The 20,883-nt window shown below is 45.8% G+C and overlaps 1 protein-coding gene across 20 annotated transcripts in view; it reads left to right on the top strand.

Annotated features, from left to right (window-relative positions):
* The window catches only part of LOC113018655 (adhesion G protein-coupled receptor L3), a 272,591-nt gene that overhangs the window by 225,698 nt on the left and 26,010 nt on the right, over positions 1-20,883 (top strand). For all 20 annotated transcript variants that reach the window (XM_026161922.2, XM_080290287.1, XM_080290288.1 and 17 more), the window contains 3 exons: positions 6,544-6,753; positions 13,149-13,369; positions 19,206-19,272. In XM_026161922.2, coding sequence (XP_026017707.2) covers positions 6,544-6,753; positions 13,149-13,369; positions 19,206-19,272 — 498 coding nt within the window. The remainder of the gene's footprint in view (positions 1-6,543; positions 6,754-13,148; positions 13,370-19,205; positions 19,273-20,883) is intronic.

Raw genomic sequence — 20,883 nt, forward strand, 5'->3', positions numbered from 1 at the left:
CACCTTCTGCATAAGCGTCCTTCTAAAGTATAAGGAAATCAGCCTTAGCTTCACACGTCTCCTCTGTCTTGTCAGTAAGAGCATCCACTGTTGTTACAGGCTACAAGGGGAATGGGAAAACACAGATGAGCTCCCCTTTAAGAGACAATTACATGATAATAACTGATAATTTTATGAAGTTGCGCACAAATGAAGCTTGTAGTCAGTCATCTGCTGCCAGTCAATTCTTCACATCACTTCTTCCTTGCCACACTGTCAAACTCAGTGCTGTCATTATTGCTTTAGTCCAATCACCTTCTTGTCCACCTTCTTTGAGCCAATCAGCTTCCACTTTGCTTACTTTAAATCTCAATGCTCTTCCATCATTCTCCCTTTCATATTTTCTTCCTGCAACCCACCTCCTCTCAATCTCCATTTAACCAATGTCACTCATCCAAACTTCCATCTCCATCTTCACCACCACCAGCGTCTAGACCAATCTAAGTGCCCTAATTCCAGTCACCGTTGGGTTTCTGTTCTGCCACGATGGGTCATCGGACTCTAATCGCCAAATAGATTAATTAATTTCTCTGTCTTAATAAATCATGTTCAGTTCTTCCAAATGAGCTCTCCTCAATGAACTAAATTAAGGCCTCCTTGATTTAAGGAGTTAACACGCAGCGTATATGTCAGAAATGGGAGAAACGGGTAGCTGCGACTAAGATTATCACAAGGGCATCGAGCGCTGTCAGTGCTGTATGCGCTACCACTTAAGTTTGCTAATTTGGGTCTATCTGGCCACAGAGCTGATTCCTTTGACTGATTCTGCAATCCGAGCAGAGAAACGCCGTTGGCCACATAAACAAATTAAAAGCGTTCTCACAGACGGCGTCTGCGTGTGAGAGATTACGCGTCGCTTGTATCTTTTCAGAACGATTGCAGAAAAGCTTTTGGAGGAATTGACGCAAATGAGTTTACTTTGATGAGACTTCGCAAGGATAACTCTAACCTTGAGATGCAACCCTCACTGAGCCTCAAGACATTCACCGCAATTAATAAATTCATTCTACTCAACTTCATAAAGAAGACAGGGTTTAGCTGCTTCTCATAGCAGCGCTGAGCTTGGACACCCCGTTAAAATTTCAAATGAATCATCTGACCGCCATAGTACTTGTTAGCACTGGCGGCTCCAGTTGGTTTTCGGTTACATGTTGCTTTGTTGTTGTATAAACCAATCTAGTAGGTCAGTTGGTCTCACTATTGAAGAATCAACATACGATTGCTAAGCGATGACGTATCAACCTGCTTCTGACTCCAAGCTCCTGCTGCGTTCATCAAGGCTGTTAGCTCTTTAATGTGTTGTAATGCTCTGTATCTTATTTTAGTTAGTATAAACAAGCCCCTGAAAACTGACTTTTTATTAGCCCTGTCCATGTGCTACACATCTTTAAGCTCAGTTTTTAAAACCTTATGACGTAACTGCAACCAATGGGCTCAAAGTTTACCAGACACCAAATATTTAAATGCTTAAGAAAAGAGTCACTCTGAGGCTAATTAAGATTTCAATCGTGAGTTATCTAAACCATGCAGCAGCAGATTAATGACTAACCTTGTGCTCTGAATGGATCGTCTCAGGCGTTCTGGATGGAGACTATCTGAGACTGTCTGGATGGATCGTCTCAGAAGTTCCTGATGGCCAGAGACAAATGCAGTCATATGGCAGGAAAAACCCTAAACGTCGACCAAACTTCAGTCTACAGAACACCCGAGACCGGTGGTGTCGAACTCCAGGCAGGTTTTAGATACGTCCTCGATCCAACACAGCTGATTTAAATAGCTAAACTGCCCCCTCAACATGTCTTGAAGTTCTCCGGAGGCCTGGTAATGAACTAATCATTTGATTCAGGTGTGTTGACCCAGGGTGAGATCTAAAACCTGCAGGCCCCCGAGACCTGGAGTTTGACACCCCTGGTCTCAGGTGTTCTCTCGACTGAAGTTTGGTCCGTGTTCAGTGTTTTTCCTGCCATATGACTGCATTTGTCTCCGTCAATCAGGAACAATCACATTAACTTCTGCTTAAGGGTAAATTTAACGCTCATCCCCCATACTCTCTATGCTAATATGTAACCATCTGCTTGCTAGTGGTAAATGCAAAGTCAGAAGTTTTTTAATATAGGCTTAAACACCCCAGCTCAAAGAATATACACCTGTAGGCCATTATTTGCGTAGTAAATGTATGTGCTAAGATAAGCCCGTGTGAGCCATTGAGATAGTAGTAAGTGTCACTATTCCCAACAGACCAGTAAGTATAAATCAGTGACACATCCCACTGGATGATGGAGAGGGTGATATTTAGGCAACATTCATCACTGTCATTATAGAACATCTCCATGCTTACACCATCAGACAGCAACTATGATGATGCAGCCAAGGTTCGCCGTGTATTTTATGGAGCAACAAAGGAAGTATGGTACAGCACTGTACAAGAGAGCAGTGGTTCAAAATAAATCTATTTATATGTTTAAGGCGCAGATGGAGAGAAGAGAAACCATGTTAACTTCCATAGCAACTCAAAGTCACGCTTGGACGTTATATCATAGTTATTGTAGCCTAGAACACAGTGTGACATTCGGTGCATGTGCTGAATGTCAACTCCCGCTACGCGAGCCGGAATCTCTCTCCCCCTCTCTCTCCTGGCCCTTTTAAATGTGACGAATTTGCCGAGAGCCCTGATTCATGTGCCCTCTCCGCAACTGTTTTTCATCCCCGTGCAGATCATAAATCCTTGGTCGTACCGTAGGTGAACTTGTCACATGACTCCCCGCAGTGGGGCCACTACCCCATAGCGCAACTGTCTGCCCTGCCTGACTGCGTTTCATGAGTCAGAGCCCAGCTCTGGAGGCATATGGGGAGATTTATGCATTTTAATTGGATTGGCTTCGTGGCCCCACAGTAAGAGCGGTTATTTGAGGTATGAAGGATTGACACTCTGCTCTTGTCACTGCTCCTTACCTCCTCCACATCATTTCAGAGGCTGGTTTCCGGCTTCTGACACAGGATTCAATTCAGTTTTATTTATATAGCGTAAAATCACAACCACAGTCCCTTCCGGGCACTTTATATTGTGAGGTAAAGCGCCTGCAATAACACAGAGAGAAAACTAAAAATGAAGCAAACCCTTTGAGCAAGCACTTGGCAACAGTGGGAAGGAAGAACTCAATTTTAACAGGTAGAAACCTCCAGAAAAACCAGCTCAGGGAGGGGCAGCTATCTGCCACGACTAGTTTAGGGGTGAGGGGAGGGAGACAGGACTCATGACACACTGTGGAAAAGAGTCAGAGAAGAATAACTAATGATTAAATACAAAGCGGTGTATAAAAACACAGAGGGTAAAAAATGTGAGGGACTCAGCGCTTAATTATGTCATCATAATTAAGCGCATGTGATGTGACGTCAAGTTAAGACGGCTCGGCCATTATTACCGATGCATTGTTGTGTGTGCCCTTTCGTGTAACACTGCTAGAGCTCCCACAAACCTTATTTTGTGTTGTGCGCACCCGGGCGTCTGTCTGGAATGAAAAAAGCGTGTGTGTTTAAGACATAAAAGAAAAATGTGGGGCAGAAAAACATTGGAGGACAAATCGAATGTGCACAAATGTGCGTCGCCCTGCTAAGTAACACGGACGCCGTCCGACCGGGCCGCCCTTGCGCCGCAGTGAGTAAATTTCAGAGTAAATTACGTCTGCCCACTTTAGAGACCCTTACATGGAGTCCCATCAAGCCGGCTTGTTGTTGTAAGGCTAGGCGCAGAGGCACTGTAGATCACATCATTTGCCACCCTGCCTGGGCAGACCCCCCCTCCACCTGCAGTAAAAGGAACTTTTCAGCAGAGACTTTGTGTTTGGCGACGTCTCAGTCATCATCCACCTCCCAGAACAAAGAAATCATCCCGCAGTAAATCCATCACCCAGGTGTAGATACATTCCCTGCTCCTACTCTCGGTTTCTATAGCTTTGTCTCTTTTTCTCTCTTCTTCTTCCTTTGCTGTTTCTTTCTCTCTGACCGGGCCCCTCTTCAATTGAAGGTGAGATTGTGATGGATAGAGGCTGCAGTCGCTGCACAGCCAGCTAGCCCGGGAGACCTCGGGGTCCTCTCGCAATGCACCATGGCCGGTACCACCCACTGCATCGACGGCTCTGTCGCACGTCGGGCTGAAAACAAGACTAACGCACCGCACACCGCAGAGCATGCAAGCGCAAACATCGGCATCTGTTGACACCTTCTGCATAAGCGTCCTTCTAAAGTATAAGGAAATCAGCCTTAGTTTCACACATACACATCTCCTGTATACAACATCTTGCCAGCCCCACTCCTCCCCCAATCCACCCCTCCAACATATACACAACGGCTCATCAGGCAGGAAAATCAAAAGAGCGCTCTCCCCAGACTCAAGGAGCACTGCGGCTGTTATTGTACCAGAGCCTGTTAATGATCAGCATCTGTTCCCCTCTCTGCTAGTATTAGCTGAGCTGCTACTAAACAAGGCTTCTTTGTGATTCTGCATCACCTAAGCTTCCTCAGCCTTACCTGACTCAGAAGTTGGTCTGTCACCCCCATCCTGGCTCGAACTCTTCTGCTGACCGTGCTCGAAAAGTTTGATTTTGAGACTCATCTGAGAGACGTATTAGGCATATGCCTCTTGTAGGGTGATTGCTCAGTGTATGCAAATATTTACTTGCTGCGCTGTAGCTCAAAGTCGTATGTTTAGTTGCTGCAGGCCAATGTATGCATGCACAGCCTTTGATAACAGACAGCTAGGTGGTTATATACAATGTCAGTGCTTGCACAGTTGGCTTAGTTTTTAGCTGTGGTCTTGTTAACAGCCCATCAATGCAAATTTACCGTCTGCACTTAAATGTAAGTGACATTTAAAATAATGCCTGTTTGATCTTCATTAGCATTCAGACGTAATCTTTAAGTCAAGACTCAAAAGTTCCACCCAGACATTTTTTTGACCCCCGTCAGGAGCGACAGCCGGCTGTGAGGTTGGCAGATTTCTTTTAAATTAACAGCCCACCTTTCAAACTTGCACTTTATCCCCTCCCCCCTCCTCTATTTATTTTTGAATCAATGCCCGGCAGTCCCGAGAAAGAGGACAATCCCTTCGGGAAATATAGAAGCCACAGTAGCTGATCGTTATGTTTTGATGCAGTAATTATGTTTAGTTATTAAATCAAGATGTTGCTCTCTGAACCACACGCTTTACATATAGATGGTGTCTGTTTTTGGAAAGTCTGCTTCTCCTCGCTGGTAGCGGAGTTATCAGAATAATGGCATTTTCCTTCTCCTGATTCCAGATGGGATTGCACTGGAAATCACTCATGCGGGCTTTGTTAGATGCTGTATCTTCGGAGCCACGGCTCACAACATTGCTCCAAGGCCCATCGGCCTTGTTAGCATGCTTTTATTAGCACTGACCATTATGTTTCAATTGAGTCTGTTTAATGGGATTTTGAATGGTACATTATTTAGCTTTCACTCTTAGTAGATGGTTATAATTGAAATGAAATGCCAGTGAACAGAGTTTGGAATGAAAGAAGATAATGTTCCTCTACCGTTAGCTGTTTTAGCCATTTGTCCATTACGTTTAGCTAACTTTCAGCTAAATGTTTCAGTGTGTCAGGTGTTACAGCCGACTCTATGTGGAAATAAATTAAATAAGTGTAACGGTTGGGACGTTATTGAGAAGTGTTTGAGGCATCACCGGTTTGTTTGGGTTTTTGGTTCGTTCTAACTGAGATCAAATAACTCAACCATCCTGCAGATTCTGCTGTTTTAGTCGACTTTGCCTTTTCCTACTCCTGTCCAATCATCCCTTATGTGCACTTGCCTTTTATGGGCTGATGTAAATTCCCTTTCGTGACTACAGGAGAATAACTGTTGATTCTTATCTCTACCGCTAAAGCCTGAATTTACTGTCAGCAAACGGCTTTTTAGTGCCCAAAACTGGCTGTGGTGGCAAATTACTTTGTGAAAAGGGCAAATTATCTAAAAGCAACAGTGAAAGTCATTGACCATGTAGTGGTTTGATTGAATTCCTGTTGTGCTGGTCTACGACACCTGTGGCCCTTTGCGCGGCTCACTTTGTTTCACTTTGTTGCCCGACCAAAATGAAACAACGGGGGGGCATTTTAAATTGATTCACACACTGACTAATTCATGATTCATTTCTGCCACCTGTGGCTTGTGGGTAGTGGTTTATTGGCTGGTGGAGTGAATGCACTTTACCCCACGAAACAATAATGAAAATAAAAGCTTCAGGATTGTCGCTGGTATTCACGGTTATTGTTGTTGTTTTCACCACAGATTTTTTTTGTCTTGCCTTTACCAGTAAAATCTATATCGATATAAAAGAAGCGGTCTTGGCAAACATCAAAATGCTTCTTGAGAAGATGAAAAATAACTCAAAATTTCTTTGTTTTGTGTTGTTTTTTTTCTTTGATGACATGACCAACAGTGGACTGGCCTTGGTTTTATCGGTTTCTCTCATCACTTTTGTTGCAGAACACCGACCCTGTTCACGAAATGCTTCTAGACGTCATTACTTGGGTTGGCATCCTCCTGTCGCTGGTCTGCCTGCTCATCAGCCTTTTCACCTTCTGCTTCTTCCGTGGCCTCCAGAGCGATCGCAACACCATCCATAAAAACCTGTGCATCAGTCTGTTCATTGCCGAGTCCCTCTTTCTGGTGGGGATAAATCGGGGTGACCAGCCGGTAAGATTATCACAACGTTGCTTTATTTCTTTGTTGTGTGCTCGCAGTTAGAATGCAGATCAAGCTAGGACACATCAATGAGCAATATAAGATGTTTCAAAATGTTAATAATCGATAGTTATGTTTTGTGTAATAAGTGAGCAATGATGTTGAATTCGGTGTGATGGTGGGAGGATTTTATTCATCTTGTACATAATTATCATTCTGTTCAAATTTCCAGTGTTCACACTGTAAGCGACAAGCTTTATTAATAGCCAAGCACAGGTAGCAACAGTACTCTGCAAAGGTCTTGAGCCACCCCTCATTTCTGAACAATATTTCGCCTGACTTTCTGAGGGTATTTAAAAGTTTTTCCACCACTTGATAAGGCCAAAATAAGAAGGCAGGCCTAAAAAAAGTTGATGAACAGTTGATGAAGAGGGCCTGAGAGATGCATCCGACCCTCCTGAGGATTTCAGGAGCGGTTTTGTATCATAGATAGGCATGTGTGAAACAAGATGTAGGCTCTGTTATGATTTCCGTCGGTGTTGTTAGGCATCTTCTAAAAAAACTAATAGAATTATGAATGTAGAAATCCATCTGCAACTTAAAATGCTATCTGGAAAGCATCCCAAAATTTTGGGATCATCTGGAACTGATCCTAAAAACACAGCCAATGCAGGAAAAGCATACCTGGATAGAAACTGGAACTATCTCTGGAACTATGACTGATATATCTATCAGTCATGGATTGGCCTCCCCATAGCTTGGACCTCAACATTATTGAAGCAGTGTGGGATCATTTGGACAGACAACAGAAGAGCTTTGACCTAACTGACTAATAGTTTTCCTTCTCTGTTGAAGAATAATCATTCCTGCCTGTGGCCATCTCCCTGTACAACGCATCCACTTAACACACAGTTTGCTGCTACAACTACACATGTTTCTTTTCCAAATATTTATTTATAAGTGACTTATGTATGTATGTATGTATATATATGTATATATTGTACTATTCTTAGTTAGCGTATTGTCTGTCTTGTCTTAATGTTGGTTTAAAATGGAGCACTGTAACAAAAAATAATTTCCCCCAGGGATCAATAAAGTATTCTGATTCTGATTCTGATGAATAAAGGTGAGCCATACCAGATATTGACTTTCAGGCTTTATAGAGTTATAGACTCTGCTTTTGCCTTGTATATTCTATTTCCATGTATGTTTCAGTAAGTCACTTCAGCCATTTCCCATTTTCCTTGTAAAATATAAAGAAATGAAGGGTGGCTCAAAGCCAGTGTGTTTCTGCGGACATGAACTCTTACGACTGATACTTCACATTATCACTGAAGCACTGAGGTCCATCCATCCATCCATCGTCATCCGCTTTGTCCGGGGTCGGGTCGCGGGGGCAGCAGCCTAAGCAAAGAGGCCCAGACCTCCCTCTCCCCAGCCACCTCCTCCAGCTTGTCCGGGGGAATACCAAGGCGTTCCCAGGCCAGCCGAGAGATATAATCTCTCCAGCGTGTCCTGGGTCTGCCCCGGGCCTCCTCCCCGTGGGACATGCCTGGAACACCTCACCCAGGAGGCGCCCAGGGGGCATCCTTGTCAGATGCCCGAACCACCTCAGCTGGCTCCTTTCGATGTGGAGCAGCAGCTGCTCTACTCTGAGCCCCTCCCGGATGGCCGAACTTCTCACCCTATCTCTAAGGGAGAGGCCAGCCACCCTTCGGAGGAAGCTCATTTCTGCCGCTTGTATCCGCGATCTCGTTCTTTCGGTCACTACCCACAGCTCGTGGCCATAGGTGAGGGTATGGACGTAGATCGACCGGTAAATTGAGAGCTTCGCTTTTACACTCAGCTCCCTCTTCACCACGACGGACCGGTGCAACGTCCGCATTACTGCAGCTGCAGCCCCAATCCGTCTGTCGATCTCCGGCTCCCTTCTCCCATCACTCGCGAACAAGACCCCGAGATACTTGAACTCCTCCACTTGGGGCAGGAACTCATCCCCGACCCGGAGTGGGCACTCCACCCTTTTCCGGCTGAGAACCATGACCTCAGATTTGGAGGTGCTGATCCTTCACCCGATGAAGCCAACAGAACCACATCATCTGCAAAAATCAGAGATGAGATTCTGAGGCCACCAAAGCGAAAGCCCTCCGCCACTTGGCTGCACCTAGAAATCCTGTCCATAAAAATTATGAACAGAACCGGAGACAAAGGGCAGCCCTGGCGAAGCCCATCACCCACCGGGAACGAGTCCGACTTATTGCCGGCAATGCGAACCAAGCTCTTGCAACGGTTGTATAGGGATCGAATGGCCCGTAGCAATGGGCCAGACACCCCATATTCCCGCAACACCTCCCACAGGACACCTCGAGGGACACGGTCGAATGCCTTCTCCAAGTCCACAAAACACATGTAGACTGGTTGGGCAAACTCCCATGCACCCTCAAGTATCCTGGAGAAGATAAAGAGCTGGTCCAGTGTTCCGCGACCAGGACGAAAACCGCATTGTTCCTCCTGTATCCGAGGTTCCACTAACGGACGAACTCTCCTTTCCAGCACCCTGGCATAGACTTTCCCAGGGAGGCTGAGGAGTGTGATCCCCCTGTAGTTGGAACACACCCTCCGGTCCCCTTTCTTAAAGATGGGGACCACCACCCCGGTCTGCCAGTCCACAGGTACTGCCCCTGATCTCCACGCAACATTGCAGAGGCGTGTCAACCAGGACAGCCCTACAACGTCCAGAGCCTTCAGGAACTCGGGGCGGACCTCATCAACACCAGGGGCTCTGCCACCAAGGAGTTGTTTAACTGCCTCAGTGACCTCGCCCCCGGAAATTGGCGGGTCATTCCCCTCATCCCCAGACTCTGCTTCCTCCTCGGAAGACGTGTCAGTGGGATTAAGGAGGTCCTTGAAGTATTCCTTCCACCGCCTGACAATTTTCTCAGTCGACGTCAGCAGCGCTCCGCCAGCACTATACACAGTGCAGGTAGAGCACCGCTTTCCCCTCCTGAGACGTCTGACGGTTTGCCAGAATCTCTTCGAGGCAGTCCGAAAGTCTTTTTCCATGGCCTCTCCGAACTCCTCCCACACCCGAGTTTTTGCTTCAGCCACTGCCCGAGCCGCATTCCGCTTGGCCTGTCGATACCTGTCGGCTGCCTCCGGAGTCCCACAGGCTAACCAAGCCCGATAGGACTCCTTCTTCAGCCTGGTGGCTCCCTTCACCTCTGGTGTCCACCATTTGGTTCGGGGATTACCACCACGGCAGGCACCCACCACCTTGCGGCCGCAGCTCAATGCAGCAGCTTCGGCAATGGAGACGCTGAACATGGTCCATTCGGACTCAATGTCCCCGGTCTCCCTCGGAATGCTGTTGAAGCTCTGCCGGAGGTGTGCGTTGAAGATCTCGCGGACTGGGGCCTCTGCTAGACGTTCCCAGCACACCCTCACTACGCGTTTAGGTGCACCAGGTCTGTCCAGCGTCCTCCCCCGCCACCTGATCCAACTCACCACCAGGTGGTGATCAGTTGACAGCTCAGCCCCTCTCTTTACCCGAGTGTCCAGAACATATGGTCGCAGGTCTGCTGATACGATTACAAAATCGATCATCGACCTACGGCCTAGAGCGTCCTGGTGCCACATGCACTTATGGACACTCTTATGTTCGAACAGGGTGTTCGTTATGGCCAAACTGTGATTAGCACAGAAGTCCAATAACAGAGCACCGCTCGGGTTCAGATCAGGGAGGCCGTTCCTCCCAATCACGCCCCTCCAGGTCTCGCTGCCGGCAGCAAGCCGAGGGGATATTAGGATACCCACCCCAGCCCGCCGCCTCTCACCAGGGGCAACTCCAGACTGAGACAGAGTCCAGCCCCTCTCCAGGAGACTGGTTCCAGAGCCCAAGCCATGTGTAGAGGTGAGCCCGACTATATCTAGCCGGTACCTCTCAACCTCACGCACTAACTCAGGCTCCTTCCCCACCAGAGAGGTGACATTCCATGTCCCTATTGCCAGTCTTGGCAGCCGGGGGTCAGTCCGCCAGGGCCTCCGCTCCTGGCCGCCACCCGACACACAATGCACCCGACCCCTATGGCGCCTCCTGCGGGTGGTGGGCCTGCGGGAGGATGGGCCCATGTCTCCTCTTCGGGCTGTGCCCGGCCGGGCCCCATGGACTAAGGCCCGGCCACCAGACGCTCGCCCTCGGGCACCCTCCCCGGGCCTGGCTCCAGGGCGGGGCCCCGGTGACCCTATCCCGGACAGGGTAAACTGTTCCCTCGGTGTCCTTTTTCATAAGGGTCTTATGAGCACTGAGGTGCAACATCAAATGCCTGCTCTTCCCTCATTCTTGTTCTCTTAGATGTCTCTTCCTGTTAAAGGAAGTTCTTCCTCCCCACCTCTCACCAAGTGCTTTCTCTGGAGTATTTGCCTTATAGTATAAATCACGCTGAGATGACTGTTGGTGTTGTTGTTCCCAGAATTTCTTATGAACAAAAGGTCATCTAATTCCTCAAACACTGAAACCAGTTTCCTCAGTATATTGGTTTTGCCGATAGACGTACCTTTAAAAGTGGAAAACCTGCCTGATGCGAATGTGTCTGCCATCTCCTAGTCCATGGAGGCATTCAGGTAGAAGTGATTCAAACAGCTAAAAGCCACTCTTTTTATTGTAAAACCGGAGCGATGCATTTAAATTGCCTCGATGAATCGCCTGTGAGGTACGTCCACTGTCTTCTTCCCAGTTTTAAGAGCCTAAAATGTTTTGAGAAAATATAACCTTTGGCGTCCTGTGGTGCTGTGAGTGCTGCTTCCCAGCGAGTGTCAGTGGCCGCGGACTCTTCAGCCTCTGCCGGGCTCGGTGAGACGAAACAGCGAAATAAAAGAATCGGATGCTTCTTATTCAACAAATGCTCCCACCTATGGTTGTGCCGAAGCAAACACATACTTGAAAGTGCACTCACATACTCGCACAGCAACACCTGCCAACTCGCTGTCACATTCTCATATCTCGATCGCTGTTATATTATATGCATTCGCCAGCGTGAATTCATCCATTCACCCCCACAACCAGCCTCCTGTTGCAGTTTTTCAATTTGCAAACACTTCAGACTAATCTGGATTAAGCTGTTCAATGCACTAAACCTCCTCCTAGTATAATAACTGTAGTTTGGATGGCATTACTTTCCTCAAGAGCTCAGCTGGGGTAGCAGGTGGAGGCTTGCTGTCACTGTACAGTCATCTTCAAGTGTGCGTGTGTTCTCGACACTCATACGGGAGACAAATGCAGAGTCATTACACGTGTACAGGTTGGCAGAGGGATTTTTTTTAATTTCCTCCCACAGCTTCTCGCAATCACGGCATTTCTACTTGCTAATGAGCCAGAGTACACAGTTAGCTTTGCGTTCCTGGGGCACAGACACTGGAATGCACATTATTGCAAACAGTCTTCGTAATAATTTGATCTATTTATTGTCATTGTTTTTATCATAATAGCCCGTCCTCCCATGCTAGTTCACGGCTGGGTTACAAGTGCAGAAAAATGATGATGTCTCGCAGAGAAAGAAAGGAAGTGCCTTTACTTTCTAGCCTCGAGCAATCAAAGCAGATTGATATTTTGCTCTTTAAATATCATTAAAGCTATCAGAACTAAAATAAGCCTCCTAGTTTAGCTCAACTCCCTGTGAAGATGAAGATAATGCTTTTAGCCCCCCCTGCTTCTATAACATTTTATGGGCACGATTCACAGCTCAGCTGTAAGATCGCTCTCCTGGACTGCAATTAATGTCCACTCAACCTTTTAGTAATTTAATTGAATCCATTTCAGTGACAAAATACACTAGTTATGGTCAACTGTGCCAATGATTAGATGAGTCTATGTAAGTACTGTATCTTATTATTGTTAAGAAGCGCGTGGGCGTGTGCATACATGCGAATGACAATCTATGCCTTCCACATCTGGTCCGGACAGCTCTCTTGTCAGCTCGGAAAGTTTGGAAGCACATTATCTGCTCGTACCTGGCCGTAGCGTTGCTTCAAATGGCTCTTGGACTGCTGACTTCACTCCCTCATATCTCTCTTTCATCCATGCCAGCTGCAGCAAACAAGAGCACATGGGCTCAGTAGCTGCAGCGTTTCCTCTGCCAGTCACACAGGCAAACATCCAGTCACTTCAGCCAAACAAAGCTTAGCAATGCTAATTGTTAGAAAGGTACGAGCACGGAGAGGTCAAAAAACGCTGCTCGTTTGCCGGCACACCTTGCCACAGTTGCTGTGCCTTGCAGCGTGACATTTAAATCTTTCAGGAAATTGGTAAAACAGCCAAGAGCGAGTGAAGCTTGTCTGTTTTTTTTGTTTTGTTTTTTCCATTCCCTATTTACCGCTCTCTCTTTCTCTCTGTCACCACTAAACCTTCCCAGATTGCGTGTGCTGTTTTCGCCGCCCTCCTCCACTTCTTCTTCCTGGCAGCGTTCACGTGGATGTTCCTAGAGGGCGTGCAGCTCTACATCATGCTGGTGGAGGTGTTTGAGAGCGAGCACTCACGGCGACGCTACTTCTATCTGGTGGGCTACGGGGTCCCAGCGCTAATTGTGGCTGTTTCAGCTGCGGTGGACTACCGCAGCTACGGCACCGACCGAGTGTGAGTACATGTGGAGCGAGCGTGTGAGCAAAACTGCCACATTTCTTCAGATGAATTGGATTTTCTTTCTGTACGAAATTCCCACAAAGATAATATTTTGACATCTTTTTAAGACCATAATGGAAAATACTCTTGCTTGGATTTAATCATTTATTGTATATGGGCAGCTTCTAAGAGAGGGCAATATTCTGCAGGTCTTTCTGGGGATAAAATCAATATAAAAATAAAACCCATTACACATCCAGATCAGTGTATTTTGCAATTTTATTTAATGTTAAGCTTTAAAACTACTGCAGCTCTTAATACAAAGACTCATTTTTACACTAGAGGCATGACAGATGTGGGTGTTTTCCAAGTCGTAAAACCTCCGGGGCTGAAAAATGAAGCCAAAAAGTGTCGTTTCCAAAGTTACTCGACCCATAAAATCCAGAACTTGACATGGGAAACAGTTGATTTTACATCGTAGACAAAATGGGTTTGAGCTCTATAGCTAATTTCCTCCATAATATGACGGCTGTATATCATGTGCAGTGAGTATTTCCATCTATCCTCCTCTTGTTTCTCCCGCGTATCCAAGCCAATCCAGTGGAGCCTATCCCAGCTGTCATAGGGCGAGAGGCGGGGAATGCCCCGGACCGGTTGCCACTCTGTCGCAGGGCTAACACACAGAGGCAGACAACTCAAAATCAAACCTATATGAATCACCAGTTAACCAAACCCCACTAACTGCATGTATTTGGACTTGTCTGCCCCTCCACCACATTCTTGAAGTTCGCTGTTTGACCTCTCAGGTCATCAGTGGTCCTGTTCTTTAAAACAAGCTGCTGACCTGAGATCAATTACACCTCTACCAAGATTCAAATACAGACCTTCTTGCTCACACAGGCCTGCACTCAGTAGCTCTCATGCAGTAGTTTTTATGTTTATCTTCTGTGTTAAGCTTTTACATAGTTTACATTATATGAGTTTACATATAATTTAATGCCCTATATAAACAAAATTGCCATTGTGAGAGGAGGCAGTGGCACCCAGAGAAACCCCGCACAGACACAAGGAGATATGGTCATCTTATATAATTCAACTAGACCCTGTTGGTCTGGTGTTGTTGGTTTTTTAAGCCTTTTAGATGTAGCCTGCTGGACGGTTAAATCTACTAACAGCCCATCCAAAAGTGAGTGAAATGTTATTTTAAGTCTTTGACTTGCACTGATTAACAGGTATGGCTTGCTAACCAAGCTTGGCAGCCTTTGCTGCTAACTCCATCCTCTCTTCCAAATATGTGGCTCCAAAAGAGGAAAAAGAACTAGAAGAAGCTGGCCAAAATGCTTATATCAGGGCCTCTGATCTTCTTGATGGCTTTTCCATCAAGAAGCCTCTATCAAAAGCCAATTTTCTATACCAGGGATCAAAGCCTTGGGATATTTTTTTATTTCTTTTTATCTATGCATCATTTTTTTTTCAGTTCCTTTTTGTGAATTATTGTATCTGTTGTGACTCCCCCAACGTTTTCTAGGTGAAAACCCACAATATAGAACATTTCCACATGTTCATGCTGCATGTTGGATCCAATACCGCGCTAACGCTAACCTGAAGAAACGATGAAAGCCCTATATGAGGAGACTGACTGTGATGAAAAACACTGCCAGCACCTTGTATGTGTTTGCGCTGGTTTGAAGAGCTTTAATAATCTCACAGATGACACTCCAATAGCTATCACTCATCCTTCAGCTGTTACTTAAGCTGAGTGCGTTTCCCCTTTTTTTGCTGAATGGACATTGTTTTGACAGTGAAAAAATGCTAACTCTGGGAAAGTTCAGCCGAGCAAACGGCGAGCTGTTGTAGTTGGCGTCTTAAGCGAAATTACCAAAGAGGACGAGAAAGGTTCAGCGGGGAGGCGAGAGGGAGTGTGAACATGGAGACTGGCAGAGAGAGAGGAGATTAACAAAATGATGAGGAGTGACGGAGACTCCCGTTTTGTGTTTTCCTTCACGAGCTGCAGAAGATACGGTTCCCTGGCTCTTCTCTCTGAAATGCAGCACGGTCTATAAAGCGGTGCCAAGCGGAGGATCACTCTCCATTCCTCTCAGTTAATCTCAAACCGATCTGAAAATAATGAAGACCAGCATCAGCAGTTTGCTTCTCTGATGTTTATCATAAACGGCTCGCACACATAGGCTTCCACACATAAGCAACTGGTAGACGGCGCATTTGTAGATTGGCGGAGCAATAGTTCTTAGTGATGGATGAGGCGATAGCTGCCACCGCCTGAGCCTTGGCATCATGTGAATAATTAAAGCCTGCCACCGGTGGAACAATTATACGCAGCCATTGAAGGATGAGGGGAAGGGACGAGGCGCGACACGTGGCGAAGATCAGGAGGTGGGGGACGGCGCGTGGTCCTGCTGCAAATTGATTTTTGGTACCGCGGTGGCGTTATCGTGGGTGGTGTCGTTTGAGTCGAGATATCCAACAAGTTGCTGTGAACCAGGCGCCGCAGATGAATGAAGCGATCTCGAGCGATTCATATTAACTCAACAAAAAAAAAATCGCTACAGCAGCCTGAAGGTCAAGCTAGCTTTTGAATTCTAGCTGTCCAAGGTTGAAAAGGAAAAGCTGATCTGAGTAGGGTTTCCATCCAGCTTCTTGAGCAATTACTCTCCAAATGTGCCCTTGAGCAAGACGTTAACCCTCGTCTCGTCCAGGGAGGCTGCTTTAATGGTCAGCAAATAAGGACACGAGTCTGTGTGATTTCTCCAGTTTAATGAAAGTAATACATCACACCACCTCGAAATTTACGGGGTAGACTCAGTGCTTAGCTAAAGTAATTCAGTAATCTACATACAGTAGTTGGTTAATCGTTTTCATCCCATTGAACGTGCAGAGAAAAGGTTAAAGGGCCTTAATCTGGCCTCAAATATGGCCCAATCCAGTGCCTTTATTATTAATTATTTCAGCTTATTTTTTTGTTGTTGTGTTGTTAACAATGTCAGGGTGCCAGTGAAAAAGGTACATGAGGCTAGCTTACCTAGAACTGGATGTGGAAGGGTTTGCTTAGACTTTGTTATATGTACTTCACATGGACCATACGAGGAGCTCCGTGGTGTAGTAAATGATACGTTTGTCTTGCATGCAAAAGATCAGCGATTTAAATCTGAAAATCAGAGAGTCGCAACTCCCACTCCCATCCCAAGGCTAGATAATTGGGAGGGTTGCATCAGGAAGGGTGTCCGTTGTATAACGTGTGGCAAACATGCAAATCCATCTGCAGCCAAAGGCAGCTTACATAACATCGACGGCACAAAGTAAACTCCCCTACATGTGTTTCTGTATTTTTTTTCACAAAGAAAATTGCACGTCTTCATGAGGTACCTTTTTAAAAAAAAAAAAATAAATAGAAAAGTTAGTTTCTTGATAGCTCGATACTGCTGGCCTAAATTTGTGGCATCAAATTGAAAATAAGCTTAACACCAACCAACTGGTAGCAAACGGTGCTCTTTAATATCAAATTAAAACAAATATTTGAAACCCAAATATCTGTTGAGATGATCCAAAGCACATAACACTGTCTGATTCAGAGCAGCTTTGCTTTTATATGTATTATTTGAAATAGTTTAACACAAGGGGCCTTGAGGGCCGGTGTCCTGCAAGCTTGAGATCTCACCCTGGGTCAACACACTAGTTCATTATCAGACTTCTGGAGAACTTCAAGACATGTTGAGGAGGTCATTTAGCCATTTAAATCAGCTGTGTTGGATCAAGGACACATCTAAAACCTGCAGGACACCGGCCCTCGAGGCCTGGAGTTTGACACCCCTGGTTTAATGGTTTCATTATCAAATCTTACATAACTGCACTGTTAGGATGCAGAACTGGTACATAGTTTAGCTCAGCTGCTTATTTTAGTTAAGCTTATTTTAAGTAGGTCATGTGATTTGGATGCGGTGGGAGGTCTGTTGACTCCAGAAAGTTACAGATCACTCTTTGAGGCAAAAAGTGCTGCAGAACTTCACACCGAAGAGATGATTTGACTCATCTTCTTAGCCTACGTACCTCACATGCCTTTTCTCACCTGTTTGGTCATTGGCTTACTGTCCCTGCTGCAGGGAATAAGAGTAAGGCTCCTTGACTCTAAGGACGGCGTGGCAACAGAACAGGCTGTTGGCATGAACATGGGTTCTTTTTTAAATGGCGCACCGGCACTTTTTTGTGTTTGTTTGTTATTGCTCACTTACTGTAGGAGTAGTGCAAAAACTAGCACACCAGGAGGGGAAGATAAAACTGCTCCGAAAGCCTAACACGAGCATGACATAAGTGGAGAAGGATAGGTAAGAGGAGGAAAGGGAAGGAAAAAACAAAAACAAAATGACAGCCTGCAGCTCCTGCCGCCTACCGAGTCTTTAAATCGTTCTATGATCTGAAGAAGAAGGCGAAAGGAACAATGGAAGCTTCAGTTTAATTTATAACAGAGTCATTCAGAGCGTGCGCTTTGATGAGCTGCCAGAGTTCTCCGTGTGTTGTTGGGCTTTTGTTTGCTCGCCGCTTTATCTGTCCATATGTGTTTTTCTGTGATGCCTCGTCGCATCCATTGATACGAGCGAAGGGGAGACATATCAAGTCCCGGTAATAGCAAAGGAGCAGTCGATTTTTGTCCTGTCACTTGTTATACAGTATTTTCTCTTGTTTCAAAGTATTGTCTGCGGATATATTTATTAAATTTTTTTCAGACAGGAAGAAAAAAGAAATGCACACAAAGTGGCAGCTAAATCTGTGGGCACTGCTGTAAATACTGTAGATGCTCAATTTTGGGGGGTTTTTTGGATGAAAAAATAAAAACGGACTTTGACATCGCCTTCGCTCCATATAAGAAAACAAAAAAACATTTTTTTAAGTGTATTTTTCACCTCCACCTTCAATGGATTTGAAACGAATTCTCGGCCGCTTCCATTTTCCCCTCCCCGTCAGCCCGAATGACAACAGTGCTGTATGGACTGTAATTTTGCAGTGGCCAAAAATGGAGCCGTCTATCTGCTGCTGCGGCGGAGATTAAAAGATTAATAATTCAACCACAGGTCATGAATCATGTTTTTTTTTTTTCCTGTATCTTTTCTTTTGCCATTTTTAAGGAGCGCTGTCACCTTCTGCTCCTGCTCAGTGTTCGGTTCTCTTCAGCCGAGAGGACGATTGACTTCCCGCAATGTTTTGATGTGAAGCGTGGGGTCGGGAAAGAGCTTTATCTCATTATTGACATAATTATAACAGTCCCGCACGGAGTCGCCGCGGTTTAACACGAACACGTAAGGCACTTTGTTGAGAGCTTCAGGACCGTGCGTGCGGCCGTGTCTGTCGGGGTCAAGGTCAATCCAATTCCTTTGGAGTGATACAGTTAGGATTCAATTGAGAACTAATTAAATCTCCATATATTATCATCCTTAATGGCGATTTAATCAGAGTGGAACAAGAAAAGAACTAAACTCTGGTAGTTTCCAACCTTCCTTCGCGGGTTTATCCATAACGTGCTCGTGACTTTTCTCACTTTGAATTGTGCACATGTTTTGGCAATGAAAGGACGTCGTTATGGCTGTCACTGGCACTGAAAGCTCCCCTTTCCTCCGAATTCCAGTGCTCGTAATTCTTTAGGCCACTTGCGGCAATCTGTGATTTGAAGTACCCATTCCTCTGTGTCACTCTCAGACTCCCACTTGATGTATATCCTCTGCGCAGGAGCATAGGGCTATAACCTCAAATCCCCCCCAACCGCCCACTCAACTCATATTCACCCGTCCTCTCTCTTACTTCAAATCCCCCTCACCGCTCACCTTATTTCTGTCTCTTTCAGTTGCTGGCTTCGCCTGGACACCTACTTCATTTGGAGTTTCATAGGACCAGCAACCTTGATAATTATGGTAAGCGTCACGAACCCTCCTTACCTCTCCCCCCTCTGCTCATTAACCCTACTTAGCCTGCGGGTCGTCGCTTAAATGGTCCACAGAGATCCCTTTTTAATTTTTTTTTCCTAGCTCCCATCGCCCTCTTCTCTCTGCCCGGTTGAGCATACATGCCACCGCCGGGCACGGAGCCGTCCAGAAAAACGAATGAGGGGTGTAGAGAATATATTGGAGTTTGTCACCCTGCCGCAGTCGCCGGCTGAGACGATTTTGGGGGGGAGTGGGGGAAGTGAGATACAGAGCGATAGAGGGAGAGGGACAAAGAGAGCGAACTCTGCTCAGTATGCAGCGCTGGAGTAATCCGCACTGCGATTATGATTGATTTTGTTCCCGTTCCAAGTCCTACTCCACTACCTTTTTTTTCCCCAACCATCTCTTCCTCGCAGGCACACACTCAGCCCCGGACATAGATGCGTACAGTATGTGGTATGCAAGCACACACACACACGCTTTTTGTGCCTTTCCCAACTAGGACAGGGCCTCATTTTCTCCCAATAAAACAGCTCATTTATCGATCCAAATCTGATGTAAGACCCGCATTCATCTCAGTATTTACACTAATGCCGAGCACTAAAATACTGCTTTGTCACCAGGAGATGCGCTCCTAATTTTCCAAAAACACCAGTCAGCCATGACGCTAAATATCCGGCGTTGGCACAAAACTTATAGATATCTTTAACAACAAAGAAAAAAAAAGAAGTCACAATATGCTTGTCCAATAGGATTATTTCCCGAGAAACGCATCTCTCGCTGCCCAGCCGCGATCTGGCTGTCAAATCCAAACATGCATAATTCACTTTCACGCTCCAGTTTGGCGTAATCATTCACAATGCATCTCTGCGTGCCTCATGACTCACTCCTTTCTCTACTCCGATTTACAAACAAGAATATCCATCTCGTTGGAGAGAAGGCCTCGGCTCGCTTCCAGTTCTGCCCCTGAAAATTTGGCGAGTGTTTGGACAAAGGTGCAATTTTTAATTCTCCTCGTCTTACGTCAGCTTGAACGCTACCTGCAAAGCGCCAATGAAATCCACCTAATTGCTGTAATTTGGAGGGAGCCATTCTGAGCAAACCCACATGACCAGAACTGACTCATTTTCTTATTATTGTTCTGACTCAACAGAGAAAATGCGAATAAAGAGACAGACCAGAGTCGATCTGCTTAATGTGGGGTTTTTTTTTTTTTAAATCGAGCAGTCGGATATAAGACCGCCAATTAATTTCCCTCTGTAATCACAGCGTGTTTGACAAACACGGGAGCAAAAGTTCAACTCGCTGAGATGTGCTTGACTTTCTTTTTAAGTTTTATTTACTTGTCTGCTTTTTGAACAGAAACAGGAAAAGCAGGAAGTAAGAATAACCATTGAAGTCTGCCGCAGCTTGCGATGCCGTAAAGGCTCAAAGTTTTCTCGTTTGCACAAATTTCATTTATTTATTTTTCCAAATGCAAAGAGGAAAGGACGGTAATTCCCCATGGCTGCCTGTAAGTGTGAATATGATGAGACAAGTGTGAATAAGTCAGATGAAAGGCTCCGCCGTGCAACTGTGCAGCTGCCTCGTCTCACCGAT

The sequence above is a fragment of the Astatotilapia calliptera genome, chromosome 3, assembly GCF_964374335.1.
Source record: "Astatotilapia calliptera chromosome 3, fAstCal68.1, whole genome shotgun sequence".
NCBI classification, from domain to species: Eukaryota; Metazoa; Chordata; class Actinopteri; order Cichliformes; family Cichlidae; genus Astatotilapia; species Astatotilapia calliptera.